At 44.7% G+C, this 19,701-nt stretch overlaps 1 protein-coding gene across 1 annotated transcript in view; it reads left to right on the top strand.

The window, feature by feature from the left end:
• Positions 1-6,865: 6,865 nt before the first annotated feature.
• LOC109888962 (heme-binding protein 2-like) overlaps positions 6,866-19,701 on the top strand; it is a 34,703-nt gene continuing 21,867 nt past the window's right edge. The window contains exons 1-6 of the mRNA XM_020480108.1: positions 6,866-6,876; positions 7,932-7,991; positions 8,143-8,222; positions 9,348-9,470; positions 9,582-9,715; positions 11,406-11,468. Coding sequence (XP_020335697.1) covers positions 6,866-6,876; positions 7,932-7,991; positions 8,143-8,222; positions 9,348-9,470; positions 9,582-9,715; positions 11,406-11,468 — 471 coding nt within the window. The remainder of the gene's footprint in view (positions 6,877-7,931; positions 7,992-8,142; positions 8,223-9,347; positions 9,471-9,581; positions 9,716-11,405; positions 11,469-19,701) is intronic.

Genomic DNA, 19,701 nt, shown 5'->3' with positions numbered 1-19,701 from the left:
GATTGTCTGTTTCTGTGTGACTATGCTATACTATGCTATGTTGTAGGCTACAACTAGGGGCCAACATTTTTCCATGTCAGATCATGTGATCAGGAAAAGCTCCTGACTCTTAAGATGCTCTATAGCCCCCATACTCAACTGGCTGACCACGATCAATACGGACCGTATTGGAACCGTCTGGTTTCGACCCCATATCACACAAACACACATAAGACAAGCAGAAATGTGTAGAATTGTAGGAAAGGAGCTTTAAAACAGCAAAACAAATATTCCTGCCCTGTAAAAAATTGTAGAATTGCGGGAAATTAGCTTTAAAACCCCACAATTTTCACTCCGCCAACAAGAGGGGTGTGAACAGTTTGGGGTTGCATGGGCTGCGAGGTGGGGCTTCATTGCTACACGATAAATGACAATATCCATCCGGAAATGTGTGTGACAGAACCTTCTCAAATAGTAACCGTGCTCCATAGGTTAGTCACTCACTGACCTTAGTCTGTGTAAAGATTATATGACACTTCTGCTTGTGTCCAGTAAGGCTGAGAATGACTACAACAACATCCTGCTCCCTCCTTTAGTAAAAAAAGTAAGCGCCCCGACTTGAGAATTTGGACAAATGTCAAAAGAAAGAACAGTTAACTGAGTGCTTGCTGACTTTTAACCTCAAATGGCGGTGTGTGAATACCAGTGTTTGCACATGAGAATGCCTTTGTGTGTGTATCTGTCAGGGAGAGAAACTTTTCATCTCCGTGTGCAGCTCTTTCTCAGCCAGCCTTCAGACTGCATGGCCTTGAATGAAGCACACAGAATATAATACACCTCGGGAGGCGCAGAGAGAGGGAGGACTATGAAAATATAACTTAATGCTGTTTATATCCTCCCGCTGAAACTAACCCTGTTGGGTGAGGACAGTTTATACTATACACTGCAGTCTACAGTATGGTCACGGTCACAGCTGGAGTGGCTGTTTCCACTTCATTGGGTTTGCTGGATTTGCAGGATTTCATTCCAGCTTAGCTCTAAACCTGATTTAACGAATCAGCCATTCATGGGCTGTGCTCAGAAGGATGAAATGTTCAGAACATTCCAGATAGAAATGAGGTGACACCATTACCTTTTCTCCAAAGGGTAATCCACACAGCATATTTCTATATAAACGCTTTGTAACCTTGCATCCTCCGTCCGTCCTGAATAAGCTCATGCTCTTGAATGTAGATCAAAGTTATGAGGAACCATGCATGTTAGATCTGAGCTGGAACATAGTGCACACAGCATAGTGCACACAGCTGTCAGGACTGCCCTTCTCAGCTCTAGTGGGTAATATACAGGGATTTTCCTGTTTAGGCCAGTTAAGATGATCTCTTTGTAGTCACTCTGATGAGATATTCTGTTGTGCTAATTCTGTTAGTGACCCATAGAGTGTGTCCAGTATATTACCTCTGATCAGAGGCAAAACCATAGTGTGCCTAAAAAAAGAGCTATCTAAAACCTAAAACGGTTCAGAAATGTTGTGAAATAGCACAGTTACAAATAGAAATCAAACTGGATGGACATCAGAAATAGAGGAAGGACTAAAAACAAACAAAATAGAACTATTGTACAATAGATTGTGTCTGTAAAATGTGTATAATATGTATAAACTGAAGGTAGAAGCCTAAGTGTTATTGATTATTAGTTTACTCCAATTGGGGGAGGGGTGGGAGGGTTTGCGGGGAATAATAAAGGTATATTCTAAACAAAGTATGTATATATGTATGTGTGTGTATGTATGTATATATATGAATGTTTATGTATGCATGTATATATATATATGGGTATGTACGTGTATGTAAGTATGTATATATATATTTACCCAAAAAATATATGGGGGATTGGAAATGATGCAGCCAATTACATTGATAGAAGCAACAATCTATCTACAATATTAAGCTGATCCACCCCTAAAAGAAAAGAAAAACACTTCTTCAGCAGTCCCCATAGGAGAACCCTTTGAAGAACCCTTTTTGGTTCCAGGTAGAAAGAACCCTTTTTGGTTCCAGGTAGAAAGAACCCTTTTGGTTTCCATGTAAAATATACAGAGGGTTCTACATGGAACCCAAAAAGAGTTCTATCTGGCACCAAAAAGTGTTCTTCTATGGGACAGGCGAAGAACCCTTTTTTTCCCTAAGGGTGTAGATACAGACCGAAGAAGATTGTTACAATAATGATGACAACCCCTCACCCTTCACTAAAACTGACTTAGAGTATCACAGAATACAACCACATAATTAGCGGTATGTGGTTGTATTCTGTGATACTCTAAGTCAGTTTTAGTGAAGGGTTGTCATCATTATTGTAACAATCTTCTTCATCTGATAAGGAGTATGAAAGATCGGACCAAAACTCAGCGTGGTAAGTGTCCATTTTAATGAAATATAACAGAACACTGAATACAAAATAACTAAAGTGAAACAATGAACATCGAAACAGTTCTGTATGGTGAAACACAGAAAACATCTACCCACAACCCATAGTGGGAAAACAGGCTGCCTAAGTATGGTTCTCAATCAGAGACAACGATTGACAGCTGCCTCTGATTGGGAACCATACCAGGCCAAAAACAGAAATACAAAACATAGAACAAAAACATAGAATGCCCACCCCAACTCACACCCTGACCAAACTAAAATAGAGACATAAAAAAGGAACTAAGGTCAGGACGTGACAGTACCCCCCCCCCCCCCCCCCCCCCCCTCCCAAAAGGTGCGAACTCCAGCCGCAAAACCTAATCCCATAGGGGAGGGTCTGGGGGGGCACCTGTCCGCGGTGGCGGCTCTGGCGCAGGACGTGGACCCCACTCCACCATAGTCTTGGCCCACTTAAGTGGCGCCTTTTAAGCGACCCTCGCCGCCGACCCTGGACTGGGGGCCCTTGCAGCGGGCCCCGAATAGGCGGGAGACTCTGGCCGCGCCGGACAGGCGGGAGACTCTGGCAGCGACGGAGTGAAGGGCGGCAAACTCTGGCCGCTCCTGACTGACGGGCGGCTCTGGCAGCTCCTGACTGACGGGCAGCTCTGGCTGCTCCTGACTGACTGGCGGCTCTGGCCGCTCTTGACTGACTGAGACGGAGAGACAGCCTGGTGTGTGGAGGAGGCACCGGATGGACCGGGCTGTGGGGGAGCATTAGAGCTCTGGTGCGCAGCCTTAGCACCACTCCTCCAGGCTGGATGACCACTTTAGCCCGGAACCTCCAGAGTGCAGGCACAGGTTGAATGGGGCTGTGGGTGAGCACTGGAGATCTGGTGCATACCACTCGCACCTCTCCCTTAGGCTCAATGCCCACATTCACCCGGCACGGGCGGAGCGCAGGCATAGGATGCACTGCACCCTCCCAGCGCCCCGGAGACACAGCACACAGCGCCGGTGCAGGATACCCTGGGCGAAACGGCATACCGGTGACCAAACACGCTGAGCCGGCACAACACGCCCTGGCTGGATGCCCACTCTCGCATGGCACTTGCGGGGGGCTGGCCTATAGCACACCTGGCTATGAGCGCGTACTGGCGACACCGTGCGCTTGACCGCATATCACGGTGCCTTCCCAGTACTACGCTTCTTCCGGTAAGCACGGGGAGTTGGCTCAGGTCTATCGCCTGACCCCGCCAGCTCCCTGTGTGCCCCCCCCCAAAAAGTTTTGGGGTCTGCCTCTCGTGCCTGTTGCGCTGCCTTACCTCATATTGCTGCCGCTCAGCTTTCGCTGCCTCCAGTTCTTCCTTGGGGCGGCGATATTCCCCAGCCTGTGTCCAGGGTCCCTTACTGTCTAGTATCTCCTCCCAAGTCCAGGAGTCTAGAACCCTCTGCTTCTTGTTACCACGCTGCTTGGTCCTTTTTTGGTGGGTAGTTCTGTAACGATCTTCTTCATCTGATGAAGAGTATGAAAGATCGGACCAAAACGCAGCGTGGTAAGTGTCCATTTTAATGAAATATAACAGAACACTGAATAACCAAATAACCAAAGTTGAAACAATGAAAATTGAAACAGTTCTGTATGGTGAAACACAGACACAGAAAACATCTAAAACAAATTAAGTGGGTGTCTTAGACACAGAAAACAGCCCTCCAAATGAAAGTGAATAGCCTCCATTATCAGGGCCAATGCTTATCATACAACTATAATACCTAGAGCCCAGACTTTCACCTAGCCAGATCACATGGTATCATACTGTAAATATTATGCATGCGGGTCAGTGAGGCCAGAGGACTTGCCTAATGCCTGTTATAGAAGGAGAGCATCTCCACTGGGCTTCAATAATGGAATCAGGTTGCATTAACTCTGCATGCTAAACACTTCTCACCCTCCCATTCTTCATTTCGATACATCTGACAGGCCGTTAGTGTGTCATGCAAAGTAATGACTGTGTCCCCATGTGTGATATGAAATAACAATGAACTGACTGAAATGGGTGCATGGATGCAACCTGGAGGCTTTAGGTGTGTGTCCTTCTATACAGACTGCAGTGCCCCTTCATGTCAACCTAGAGATGCTGCAATCTCAACCAGAAGATCCCGCCTGTGGGTCTCAAATCCTCTGCACCCAGTTTTTTCAAAACATTCTGAGCGGAAATCGTAACATTGGTTATTCAAAACTTTGAATGTGATAATTCGTATTAGGTTTCAGATTTGGTCATCCGATATGACTTGTAAAGACAGTTTTATAATTGAGATAACATTACAGAAATGCAAAAGCCCAGAATAAGACTGAGCAGGAAAGCCATGGCATGAAGGAATCTCCTGAAATCAACTCCCCTTCAGGGCCAAGTTTTTAAAAAGGTTTAAACTGGATAAGAATGATCCGGATTCTGTAATCCCCTGTTTTGCAATAGATTACGTTAAATTGACTGCTGTTTAGGTACAATATGTAGTCAATTGTTATATTGGGAAGTGTCAAATATATCTACTTTCTTACAAGTGATAAGCAGGCTCTATTATTTTATTTTATTTTATTTTAGTTACCTTTATTCATGTGGTTTACTCATCTCTGTTTCATTGACAGTGTAGAATTAGTAACATGACCAGTCCAGTAGATGGCAAGGATAGGCCTATTCAAAGCATTGAAAATACGTATTCTGTGATCTTGATATTGTGGTATCTGGATCAATATGATCCTATCCGATCCTTTTCTGAAAAACTGCAGTCAATCTAACGTAATGAACCTCCCCATCGTCATAACACAGAAATTTAATCCCAACCTTTGAGTTTTGAAAAACGCCTTCATGAATAATAGGCTACCTTCAATAAATTGAAATAACTTGGTCAGAAAATAACATTGAACAGAACATTCCCAGGGCAGAATATTTCAAAAGAAACTAAATGTATGTGATGATGTGGCCGGTAAGATTTTTCGTCTTCTGAGTATTTATAAGGAAAGATGATTCAAAATCATGACTTGACAAGTGTGATATAACTTGGTGGGAGGAGCGCATCAACAGTGGTGTAAAGTACTTAAGTAAAAAGTACTACTTAAGTATTTTTTGGGGGTATCTGTACTTTACTTTACTATTTTTATTTTTGATAACTTTTACTTTTACACTACATTTCTAAAGAAAATAATGTACTTTTTATCCACTACATTTTTCCTGATACCCAAAACTATTCATTACATGTTGAATGCTTAGCAGGACAGGAAAATGCTGAAGAAGAGGACACGTGGTCATTCCTACTGCCTCTGATCTGTCAGACTCACTAAACACAAATGCATATTTTGTAAAAGATGTCTGAGTGTTGGAGTGTGACCCTGGCTACATTTAAAAAACAAGAAAATGGTGCAGACTGCTTTGCTTAATATAAAGAATTTGAAATTCTTTCTACTTTTACTTTTGATACTTAAGTATCTTTGCAACCAAATACTTTTAGACTTTTACTCAAGTAGTATTTCACTGGTTGACTTTCACTTTTACTTGAGTAACTTTCTATTAAGGTATCTATACTTTTACTCAAGTATGACAATTGGGTACTTTGTCCACCACCAAGGTGTGTGACTCTGAGAATCACCTTTTTTTCTATTGTCCTTTAAGAAAGAAAGAAAGAAAACCTTTAAGAAAATAAATGGTAGAAATGGGTGTGGTTTAGCCATAATTTGGGCTTTGTGGCTGTGTTAATTAGTGATGACCGTAGTGACCAGCAGACATCACATGGGTTGTCAGAGGTTTGATAAAGGTCGTGACCTGTCATTATTCTAACTGTGAAAGCAGAATGGCCTGAGTTGACTCAAAATGGACATCTCTCCAATTTGAACTGAACTGAATTTGATTGTGCATGCCATGAAGGCTTTTATTTATTTAGTTTATTTAATTGGGCTAATGAGTGGCGCAGCGGTCTAAGGCACTGTATCTCAGAGCTAGAGGTGTCACTACAGTCCCTGGTTCAAATCCAGGCTGTATCACATCCGGCTGTGATTGGGAGTCCCGTAGGGTGGCGCACAATCGGCCCAGCATTGCCCAGGGTAGGCCGTCATTGAGAGACACCCCAGAGATCTGGTTTCTAGGCTGCTCTCCTTGTGGGGGTGAAAGCTGAACTCTTATGGTCATACAAGTTCTGTTTTAGGTGGGGGATATGGTTTGATATACATTGGGCAAACATATAATGGCATAATAAAGTTGGATTTAACCAATTGAACCCTCATTGACACTTAATGACACATAAAAAAATGTAGAAAAGGAAGTGATGATGATGGTTGGACCAGACAATGAATAAAGATAACTGATTAAGTAGAGGAATAGCAGGGAAGACAAATGCCAGGGTCATCTGTAGGAGGACACTGAGACTCCATTGCCGACTAGTGATTTTGGCCCAACTGTGTGTTACATGTCGTTACGGGTGCGACGTAGGAGATGAGAAGCAGGTACAGGGAGTGAAGGTTTATTAGCTGACGGACATGAAATGGAACAGGAACAGCGTCTGGACAGGAACACATAACAAACACAATACGGAACAATGCGGACACAGGGAACACAACCAAGGAACAGACAGATATACAGGAGGTAATCAACAAAGTGAAGGAGTCCAGGTGAGTGCAGGTGAGTCCAATGAGCGCAGCTGTGCGTAATGTTGGTAACAGGTGTGTATGATGACAGGTAGCCTGGCGCCCCCGAGCGCCAGGGAGGAGGAGCAGGAGCAGGTGTGACACTGTGCTCAGTAAATAAACTCCATCCAAGTTATTTATTTCCTCTAAATGTGACAGCGAGGCTCCTATTGCGAAACAGCAAAGGCTTCAATTGCAAAACAGAAATATATAAGAGCCTACTGCATGTGATAAATCTAGGTCACCGCCTCGTTCACAACAAGCTTATACCAGTTTTACATCAACACGGATCATCTCACATTATCTAACTTGGCACACACTCATTTATAAACCACCTTTTCTTCTCTTCCGCAGGTTAAGTCCATTGCACATATTTGTTGAGGCCACTGAAGTATATCATTAAAGTTGAGGCCCCTGAAGTATATCATTAATGTTGAGGCCCCTGAAGTATATCATTAATGTTGAGGCCCCTGAAGTATATCATTAAAGTTGAGGCCCCTGCGCTATTTTACGGGGGAAGTGGGTGTCTTACAAGTTTTGGGGAGCGATCAACATGTTCTTTCATAATCTCTATTTTGTATAAATAGTTTCTCTGCAAGCGTTTCTCTCAGAGTGGATGCATCTGGAGTGAGCTGGTATAAATTACACACATTCAGCATAATGTAAGTAGAAATGATAGGGTCTTGTTGCTTTGATAAGGTTTGCTTGTTTTGTGATGTGTTTAAGTATTTAAAAGAAGAGAGATTTTTATAGAAATACACATGTGCAATAACATCGTTTACAAACTGTCTTTTAAGGTATTACAATTTATTGCAAGAGTGATGTGCACTTTAGGTTTTTAATGTGATGACACTGACTATTTGTGTGTACTTCAGGGTTTATCTTGCTGGGTCGGTTGGCTTGCTGCTCATCTTGACTGCTGACGCTAGAGTTGGGTAAGGAAGGTACACTTCTGCTATTTCCTCTCACATCATAACCACACAACTCAGAAATCATACGCTGTTTACATATTGAATCAACGCCGGGCCGTGTTAAATCAAATGCTATTGTTCCTTATTGATTTGTTTCCCACTGACCCCTGTATAGGAACTCCTCTGAGTCTAGCTTCTGTACCGAGACAAAGGAATGTCTGCTCTGTGATCTGGTTTGCAAGAATGATGATTATGAGGGGAGTCGATTTGAAAGCACAAATGAATGGCACATAGCAGCTAAAACTACGTCAGGAGTTTGTTTCTCCACCTTTTTTTATTTTACACGTTTAGTTTTAGGTCAGGGTTGCAGATACAATACAATAGCATTTTCATCACAATAAACTTGATCATAACGTTCCATACAATTGTGAGAAAAAAATATATACGTGCCTGCATGCGTAAAAACAGGAGCTTCCCCCTACCCAGCTACCAACCTTCCCCCGCACCCTCCACCCATGGACTGCCCCTTCCCCCACACCCTCCACCCATTGACTGCCCCTTCCCCCACAACTTCCACCCATGGACTGCCCCTTCCCCCACACCCTCCACCCATTGACTGCCCCTTCCCCCACACCCTCCACCCATGGACTGCCCCTTCCCCCACACTCTCCACCCATTGACTGCCCCTTCCCCCACACCCTCCACCCATGGACTGCCCCTTCCCCCACACTGTCCACCCATGGACTGCCCCTTCCCCCACACCCTCCACCCATGGACTGCCCCTTCCCCCTGCACCCTCCACCCATTGACTGCCCCTTCCCCCTGCACCCTCCACCCATGGACTGCCCCTTCCCCCACACCCTCCACCCATGGACTTCCCCTTCCCCCTGCACCCTCCACCCATTGACTGCCCCTTCCCCCTGCACCCTCCACCCATGGACTGCCCCTTCCCCCACACCCTCCACCCATTGACTGCCCCTTCCCCCACACCCTCCACCCATGGACTGCCCCTTCCCCCACACCCTCCACCCATGGACTGCCCCTTCCCCCACACCCTCCACTCATGGGCTGCCCCTTCCCCCACATCCTCCACCCATGGACTGCCCCTTCCCCCACACCCTCCACCCATTGACTGCCCCTTCCCTCACACCCCTCCACCCATTGACTTCCCCTTCCCCCACACCCTCCTCCCATGGACTGCCCCTTCCCCCGCACCCACAATGTAAATTGTTTCACCACATTGGGGTATCGCGTTGAGTTGTAGATCAGTTATGCTGGGATGTTTCACTTTTGCACCGTCCTAACCCAAACCTACATCATCCGTAATGCACTCTACAGCACAGGATTCTGACTGAATGTTTGTGTCTGTGTCTGTGTTGCAGGTGCGCCACTATGACTCAGTGAAATGGGTGTCGACAGACAAGGAAGCCCACCTCATGGATAAGGCCATAGTCACCACATTCATAAGACTCTTCAAATACATCACCAGATCCAACAAGGCTGGTGTGTGTGTGTACATCTATTTGTGTGTGTGTGCATGCATATGCATGAGTCTGTTTCCATGCTTGTGTGTCTACCTGGCAAGATGTGTTTACCCATACATTTTTCCGATAGGCATCAACATTGACATGACAGTCCCAGTGATTGTCGAGGAGACGAAGAGGATTTCACGGTCATTTGTCTACACCCTCAGCTTTGTCATGCCATCTGCCCATCACATGACTCCTCCCCAACCCACTGATGACAAGGTAAGGCCCAATAGACCCCTACACCCTATGCCCTATGCACTTGTGGAGATCTGAGAGGATTTGATTGGTTTAAGCAATATGGTGAACTTCCACTTAGTCTATCAGAGGGTAAGGTGGAGCTATTACCATATTGCTGACTGTCAAAAACGTGTCAACCTGACAAGTGCATAGGTTGTAGGGTCAAGGGGTCCATTTGGGATTGGCCTAACACTCTATATAACTGATTTTAACCTGGATGCCTCAGATCTGTACACTCTGTATAGACAACTCTTACATGGTCATTGTCATTGCATGTTTACTCTGTGTCACCAAATGCAGTCATTCTGAGCATGTATAGAATATGATTGTCTATCAGACCTGGGTTCATGTAGTCTATCTTTAAAATACTTTGATTCAGATTTTCTGGAGTGCCAGATGGGCGCGGTTTGCACTTTTGGGACTATTCCATTGTTGCCATTATGCAAGACAAGCTCATTCGAGCGCAGCTTAAGTACACGTGCAACACAGCATTCCTAACTTAGCCCACAATGTCTGCTGTGTTGGTTGAGCAGTCAACAAGTCGAGCAGTCATTTGAAAGAGTAAGAACATTTCAGAGAGACAACTCTAAAGCTAAATCCAGTAACGCCAAGATAATGGAATTCATTGCCCCTGACAGTCAACCGTTCTCTGTCGTGGAGGATGTTGGCTTTTTCCGACTGGTCGAGCACCGGTACACGTTACCAAGTAGGTGCTATTTTTCAGATGTTGCCCTACTGGAGTTACACAGTATTGCTATTAGTGTCACTGCTATTAGCTTCACGACTGAAGTTTGGACCAGCGATGTCAGCCCCATAAGCATGCTGAGTCTGACAGCACAGTGGGTTGTCCAGGATTTAGTACTGTGGAAAGTCGTATTGCATGCTCAAGAATGTGCTGGTTCTCATACCGCTGCTGCCATTAAAATGGCATTTGAGAACATGTTTGAAACTTGGAAACATGAATAACTGGCTGGAGAAATAAGCTCATCAACTGCGCCTGCAGCAGAAATGATACCCTCTGTCATGGCATTGAAACGCCTTCTCAACAAAACTGCTGACACAGGCTGTGAACAAGCGATTCGGTGGCATTCTCTCTGAGCCTCAATGCTAGGTACAAGGACCGCTACTTCGATGCAGACAAGAAACAGGGTTTACGTGAAATGTAACAGACTCAGCTGGACAAGATGGAAACCGACACAGTGACAGTGCGCAACGAGGAAGCGGACCCACGACAGAAGGGGCCACGGACAGACAGAGCTGAAACTTCACTGCTTGACATGTATGATGAAATCCTGGTTGAGAATGAAACGACTGAACAAATGAACAACGAAACAGCACAGCAAGTAAGTGAAAGAAATTGGTTTTGATGATGTTTTACTGGTAATGGGGACATACGTAAATGCCAACAAAATACATTTTTGGTCAGTGTGTGTGTGTGTGTGTGTGTGTGTTTCAACTATTTAACTGTACTAGAATGCTTAAAAGGCCGCTAAAATTGTAAATTATGATTATCGATATCGTTTTTTGGGGGCAAGGAAAATATTGGATATCGGTATCGGCCAATAATGTAATATCGGTGCATTCCTAAACTCAACACATGTCAGGTATGTCATGTATTTTTTGAAAGAATGCTGGCTAACGATCTGGATGCCATTGCGATCTCCCTGTGCAGGTGTACTTTACAGACATGTCAGATATGAAAGTGTACGTGAGGAGCTACGGCGGATGGATGATGGCAGCCAGCATTAAAACCTCTTTCCCCCCCATTTTTTGCCTAAAGTTACATACCCAAATCTAACTACTTGTAGCTTAGGTGTAACGCTCGTCCTCTTCTTCTGACGAGGAGTAAGAGAGATCGGACCAATTTGCAGCGTGGTAAGTGTCCATTTTATTATGTAAAACTGAACACTACAAAAATACAAAATAACAAAGTGAAACAAACTAAACAGTCCCGTGTTGTAACAAACACTAACACAGACAATAATCACCCACCACTCAAAAGTGAAACCAGGCTACCTAAATATGGTTCTCAATCAGGGACAACGATAAACAGCTGCCTCTGATTGAGAACCATACCAGGCCAAACACACATAGAAAAAGGAACATAGGTAACCCACCCAACTCACGCCCTGACCATACTAAACAAAGACATAACAACAGAACTAAAGTCAGAACATGACATTAGGCCCTGAAGCAAGGATATGCATATTCTTGGTGCCATTTGAAAGACTTTGAAGTTTGTGGAAATGTGAAAGGAACGTAGCAGAATATAACACAATAGATCTGGTAAAAGACAATACAAAGAAAAAAATCTACAGTTTTTTGTATTTCTTTTGTACCATCATCTTTGAAATGCAAGAAAAAGGCTATAATGTATTATTCCAGCCCAGGTGGCAGCTGTGTATGTGCAGAGTTTTAGACCGATCCAATGAACCATTGAATTTCTGTAAAACAAATTGTATCAATACCGCCCAAATGTGCCTAATTTGTTTATTAATAACTTTTCATGTTCAAAACTGTGCACTCTCCTAAAACAATAGCATGCTATTATTTCACTGTAATAGCTACTGTAAATTGGACAGAATTTAAGCTTTCTGCCAATATGAGATATCTCTATGTCCTAGGAAATTTTCTTGTTAGTTTCAACCTCATGCTAATCGCATTAGCCTACATTAGCTCAATGTCCCGCAGGGGACCCACCGATCCTGAAGAAGTTTTAACTCCATGCTTCTGAAAAGGCAGCTTGACAAAGTCCAGGCCACCTACAACAAAGACTACAACTCCCCTGCGGGATATGATAGGTGAGTGCACGGTGGTAGGCATGCCGGTGGTAGCCATGCAGGTTAAGTGTGCCTTGAAGTCTAAATAAATCACTGACAGTGTCACCAGCAAAGCACCCCCAGAACATCACACCTCCTCATCTATGCTTCATGGTGAGAACCCCACATGCGGAGATCATCCGTTCACCTACTCTGTGTCTCATAAAGACATAGCGGTTGGAACCAAAAATCTCACATTTGGACACATCAGACCAAAGGACAGATTTTCACTGGTCTAATCTCTATTTCAAAACTCACGGACCAGGCAAGGAGGACATTAATCAGAGAGGCAATAAAGAGACCAAAGATAACCCTGAAGGAGCTGCAAAGCTCCACAGCGGAGATTGGAATATCTGTCCATAGGACCACCTTGAGCCGTACACTCCACAGAGCTGAGCTTTAGGGAAGAGTGGCCAGTTAAAAGCCATTGCTTAAAGAAAAAAATTAAACAAGCACGATTGGTTTTCGCCAAATGGCATGTGGGAGACTCCCCAAACATATGAGACTAAAATGTTGCTTGTTGTCCATCAAGGAAAATGCTATGTCTGGTTTAAACCCAACACCTCGCATCACCCCGAAAACCATGGATGTTTTTCATCGGCAGGGACTGGGAAACTGGTCAGAATTGAAGGAATGATTGATGGCGCTAAATACAGGGAAATTCTTGAGGGAAACCTATTTCAGTCTTCCAGAGGTTTGAGACTGGGACGGAGGTTCACCTTCCAGCAGGACAATGACCCTAAGCATACTGCTAAAGCACCACTCGAATGGTTTAAGGGGAAACATTTAAATGTCTTGGAACGGCCTAGTCAAAGCCCAGACCTCAATCCAATTGAGAATCTGTGGAATGACTTAAAGATTGCTGTACACCAGCGGAACCCATCCAACTTGAAGGAGCTGGAGCAGTTTTGCTGCTGTAATTGCTGCAAAAGGTTGATTAGTAATGCACGCTCAAGTTAGATTTTTTTGTAATCACTGCCAAAGGTGCTTTAACAAAGTACTGTTTAAAGGGTCTGAATACTTATGGAAATGTGATATTTCAATTGTTCATTTTTAATACATTTGCAAAAAAAAAATAACTTTGTCATTATAGGGTATTGTGTGTAGATTGATGAGGGATTTTTTTTATTTTTATAATACTGTTACATAACAAAAATGTGGAAAACGTCAAGGGGTCTGAATACTTTCCGAATGCACTGTTGCCACATTCTACTGTATTTGATTTCTTTCCTCTTGTTGTTTTATTTGTATTATTATTTTGAATTGCTGCATCATTGGGAAGGCCTCGTAAGCAAGCATTTCACGGTAACACCAATTGTATTTGGCTCATGTGACAAATAAAATCTGATTTGATTCATGTAGAGCTGTGACTGAGTACTTCATGGCTAAAAATGATACACGACCCTGAAGAAATCCTTTAGGGTCAGCTGGATGATAGAGAGGGCTGGGTTCCCAGGCAGAACTGCAATCTTCTTAAGATAATTTCTCCACAGCTGATCAGCCACTGTCTAAGTTGAGGCAAGATGATAGTTGATATATAGCCCATTGGCTTTTAAAAATGTGGAGAAGCAGGTCACTCTAGGGATACTGTATATTACGCTCTTCCAGTGAGGCTTATGGGCCAATAGAGATGAGGACCAACAGTTCTGGGGCTGGTGGGTCAGGACACAGTCAGCACCCCAGGTGGTGTTTGCATCAGGTGCCAGTCATGCTGAAGTCCTGAGTCCACTGGGGTGGAGGGGGTCCCATTGAGAGGGAGGATCAGTACCACCTGATGATGCTGTTATTATATCATGATGCATGATGATGATGCTGTAAATAGTGCATGATGTGCAGCACTTATTGTTTGATGTGGTCTGACAATAGTTGTGGCTACACCTCTTTCTGACATCATAGCCTATTACAGAATACCCTATTACACCATATAATTAAATATATAATGGTAAGCACATCCTGTCTGTGACCACAACAACCAATAGGATTGAAGCGTGAGGATCAACTTCTCCACTGTTTTGGTACCCTGGCAACCACACTGTGAACAGCGTGAAGTGAACCCGTGCGCATGCGCCGATACTGTGCGTGACTGTGTGAGAGCAAAGTCTTGCATCTTGCTCATCTCAATATCTGCGGTGATGTTCGTGGCATCATTTAGCTGAGTACACCTTTTTAAAACAAGATCTCTCAAGACGTGATGGCTGGGTATGTTATACTTTTTTTCCCTTCACTGTTTCTGTTTACTCGTCAACTCTTTATGGAATTGTTACAGAGATGGCCGCCTCGCTTCGCATTCCTAGGAAACTATGCCGTTTTTTGTTTTATTATTATTATTGTTATTTCTTACATTGGTACCCCAGGTCATCTTAGGGTTCATTACATACAGTCGAGAAGAACTACTGAATATAAGATCAGCGTCAACTCACCATCAGTACGACCAAGAATATGTTTTTCGCGACGCGGATCCTGTGTTCTGCCTTACAAACAGGACAACGGAGTGGATCCCATGCAGCGACCCAAAAAAACGACCCCGAAAAAGAGGGAAACGAGGTGGTCTTCTGGTCAGACTCCGGAGACGGGCACACCGTGCACCACTCCCTAGCATTCTTCTTGCCAATGTCCAGTCTCTTGACAACAAGGTTGATGAAATCCGAGCAAGGGTAGCATTCCAGAGGGACATCAAAGACTGTAACGTTCTTTGCTTCACGGAAACATGGCTCACTGGAGAGACGCTATCCGAGGCGGTGCAGCCAACGGGTTTCTCCACGCATCGCACCGACAGAAACAAACATCTTTCTGGTAAGAAGAGGGGCGGGGGCGTATGCCTTATGGCTAACGAGACATGGTGTGATGAAAGAAACATACAGGAACTCAAATCCTTCTGTTCACCTGATTTAGAATTCCTCACAATCACATGTAGACCGCATTATCTACCAAGAGAATTCTCCTCGATTATAATCACAGCCATATATATCCCCCCCAAGCAGACACATCGATGGCTCTGAACGAACTTTATTTAACTCTTTGCAAACTGGAAACCATTTATCCGGAGGCTGCATTCATTGTAGCTGGGGATTTTAACAAGGCTAATCTGAAAACAAGACTCCCTAAATTTTATCAGCATATCGATTGCGCAACCAGGGGTGGAAAGACCTTGGATCATTGTTACTCTAACTTCCTCGACGCATATAAGGCCCTGCCCCGCCCCCCTTTCGGAAAAGCTGACCACGACTCCATTTTGTTGATCCCTGCCTACAGACAGAAACTAAAACAAGAGGCTCCCACGCTGAGGTCTGTCCAACGCTGGTCCGACCAAGCTGACTCCACACTCCAAGACTGCTTCCATGACGTGGACTGGGATATGTTTCGTATTGCGTCAGATAACAATATTGACGAATACGCTGATTCGGTGTGCGAGTTCATTAGAACGTGCGTTGAAGATGTCGTTCCCATAGCAACGATTAAAACATTCCCTAACCAGAAACCGTGGATTGATGGCAGCATTCGCGTGAAACTGAAAGCGCGAACCACTGCTTTTAATCGGGGCAAGGTGTCTGGTAACATGACCGAATACAAACAGTGCAGCTATTCCCTCCGCAAGGCTATCAAACAAGCTAAGCGTCAGTACAGAGACAAAGTAGAATCTCAATTCAACGGCTCAGACACAAGAGGCATGTGGCAGGGTCTACAGTCAATCACGGACTACAGGAAGAAATCCAGCCCAGTCACGGACCAGGATGTCTTGCTCCCAGGCAGACTAAATAACTTTTTGCCCGCTTTGAGGACAATACAGTGCCACTGACACAGCCGAGGTGAGTAAGACATTTAAACGTGTTAACCCTCGCAAGGCTGCAGGCCCAGATGGCATCCCCAGCCGCGCCCTCAGAGCATGCGCAGACCAGCTGGCCGGTGTGTTTACGGACATATTCAATCAATCCCTATACCAGTCTGCTGTTCCCACATGCTTCAAGAGGGCCACCATTGTTCCTGTTCCCAAGAAAGCTAAGGTAACTGAGCTAAACGACTACCGCCCCGTAGCACTCACTTCTGTCATCATGAAGTGCTTTGAGAGACTAGTCAAGGACCATATCACCTCCACCCTACCTGACACCCTAGACCCACTCCAATTTGCTTACCGCCCAAATAGGTCCACAGACGATGCAATCTCAACCACACTGCACACTGCCCTAACCCATCTGGACAAGAGGAATACCTATGTGAGAATGCTGTTCATCGACTACAGCTCGGCATTCAACACCATAGTACCCTCCAAGCTCGTCATCAAGCTCGAGACCCTGGGTCTCGACCCCGCCCTGTGCAACTGGGTACTGGACTTCCTGATGGGCCGCCCCCAGGTGGTGAGGGTAGGCAACAACATCTCCTCCCCGCTGATCCTCAACACTGGGGCCCCACAAGGGTGCGTTCTGAGCCCTCTCCTGTACTCCCTGTTCACCCACGACTGCGTGGCCACGCACGCCTCCAACTCAATCATCAAGTTTGCGGACGACACAACAGTGGTAGGCTTGATTACCAACAACGACGAGACGGCCTACAGGGAGGAGGTGAGGGCCCTCGGAGTGTGGTGTCAGGAAAATAACCTCACACTCAACGTCAACAAAACTAAGGAGATGATTGTGGACTTCAGGAAACAGCAGAGGGAACACCCCCCTATCCACATCGATGGAACAGTAGTGGAGAGGGTAGCAAGTTTTAAGTTCCTCGGCATACACATCACAGACAAACTGAATTGGTCCACTCACACAGACAGCATCGTGAAGAAGGCGCAGCAGCGCCTCTTCAACCTCAGGAGGCTGAAGAAATTCGGCTTGTCACCAAAAGCACTCACAAACTTCTACAGATGCACAATCGAGAGCATCCTGGCGGGCTGTATCACCAACCAACCGACCAGGAATATGACTTTCCCGAAGAGGATCCTCTGTTTGGACCACCACCCAGGACATTGGATCGGATCCCAGTAGGCGACCCAAAACAACGGGAAGCAGAAGGGACAGATGGAGCGGCCTCCTGGTCAGGCTCCGTAGACGGGCACATCGCACACCTCTCCTGAGTATAGACCTCAGGAGGCTGAAGAAATTTGGCTTGTCACCGAAAACACTCACAAACTTTTACAGATGCACAATTGAGAGCATCCTGTTGGTCTGTATCACCGCCTGGTACGACAACTGCTCCACTCACTGTAAGGCTCTACCAAGGGTAGTGAGGTCTGCACAACGCATCACCGGGGGCAAACTACCTGCCCTCCAGGACACCTACACCACCCGATGTCACAGGAAGGCCAAAAAGATCATCAAGGACAACAACCACCCGAGCCACTGCCGGTTCACCCTGCTATCATCCAGAAGGCGAGGTCAGTACAGGTGCATCAAAGCTTGGCCCAAGAGACTGAAAAACAGCTTCTATCTCAAGGCCATCAGACTGTTAAACAGCCATCACTAACATAGAATGGCTGCTGCTAGCATACTGACTCAAATCTCTAGCCACTTTAATAATTAAAAATTGGATGTAATAAATGTATCACTAGTCACTTTTAACAATGCCACTTTATATAATGTTTACATACCCTACATTACTCATCTCATATGTATATACTGTACTCTATACCATCCACTGCATCTTGCCTCTGCCGCACGGCCATCGCTCATCCATATATATTTATATGTACATATTCTTATTAATTCCTTTACATTTCTGTGTAATTGTTAGATTACTTATTAGATATTACTGCACGGTCGGAACTAGAAGCACAAGCATTTCGCTACACTCACATTAACATCTGGTAACCATGTGTATGTGACCAATAACATTTTATTTTATTTGATATAGATTGCTCTAGTTTGCTATTCACTGTTAAATTCCCCATTGCATTGTATTGCTACTGTATGCATTGTATTGCTACTGAATACTGTATGAACAGTATTCTTTCATATCGCTCTTTGTACAGAACCATGTCCACCTCATATGTCCTCTGGAAATAAAGATCAGTCTTGTGTGTAACTGCGATGTAATTCCTCTGACCAGCAAAGGTCGCACTGGATTTGTGACTTATTGGCACCACTATGGTAGCATACAGAGAGTTCACAGTGGACTTGCCATCCAGACCTCCGCCCTATTCACCAGCATGCTGAGTAAATGCAGCTTCCGGTTGTGGGGAGGATTCAAATAAAGTATTTAAAATGTGTGTGTGTGTGTGTGTGTGTGAGAGAGAGAGAGAGAGAGAGAGAGAGAGAGAGAGAGAGAGAGAGAGAGAGAGAGAGAGAGAGAGACTGTGTATGACTGTGTGTGTCTTCAGTGCACTCTGCACCTTTCTGTCTAGATCTGATACACTTTGTGTTTTTTGGAGCAGTGGACCAGGGGTAAGGACTCGGCATGTAGAATTATGAATCTGGCTTTTCCACCACAATGGCTGTGAGATGCATTAAACTTATGGAGTTGCTTATTTCTATCTAGTGGTTTGCCTCCCTTCTCCACTCTGCTGACCCTGTTCTAGATAATTCCATTGATCACTATAATAAAGCACTCTGGCCAATAGGAGGTTCACACTTTGATTAAGATCCATGCTATTATGCAACCGTCAAAAACTGTAATGCACCTTGGAATATTGCTTAAATTTTATAACCGGCTTTTGTTGGTGGACCCACTCTTTGATATGCAAGTATGTAATACATTAACAGAATAAAGGATTTGTATTGAGCTCTAAATTCAGACTCAATATCTGTGGCTTCCTGCACTCACACACACACACACATACAAAGAAACAGTCTTGGAGGGGTATAGCTGTCTCATCTGGGCCGCTGGCCATTTTTCTCATACTTAATTACATTACAGGGCTGCATATTTTAGGACACGGCTTGTCAGCTGAAGCTGAAACTTAGGCAAGTGACTTCCCTATCATTATACTGTATTATAAGATATATTTGTTTGTTTGTTATGGATTCAACAGGTGTGTGTGCGTTTTAGTGCGATAACATAGACACAGTCCTGTGTGTGAACAATACATGGGATGGGAAAACGTGTTGCGCTAGCTGTTGCAGTGTAAAAGGTAACCGTTGTTGACATGGGATATGTGTGCGAGTGTCTCTGGCCAGATTGGAGGAGAGAACGGAGGGGTACATTATGAGACCTTCGAGGAGTTGT

Source organism: Oncorhynchus kisutch, linkage group LG4 (assembly GCF_002021735.2).
Source record: "Oncorhynchus kisutch isolate 150728-3 linkage group LG4, Okis_V2, whole genome shotgun sequence".
NCBI lineage: Eukaryota > Metazoa > Chordata > Actinopteri > Salmoniformes > Salmonidae > Oncorhynchus > Oncorhynchus kisutch.
Note: the sequence above shows the minus strand (reverse complement) of the source record. Positions and strands in the feature narration are given on the sequence as shown.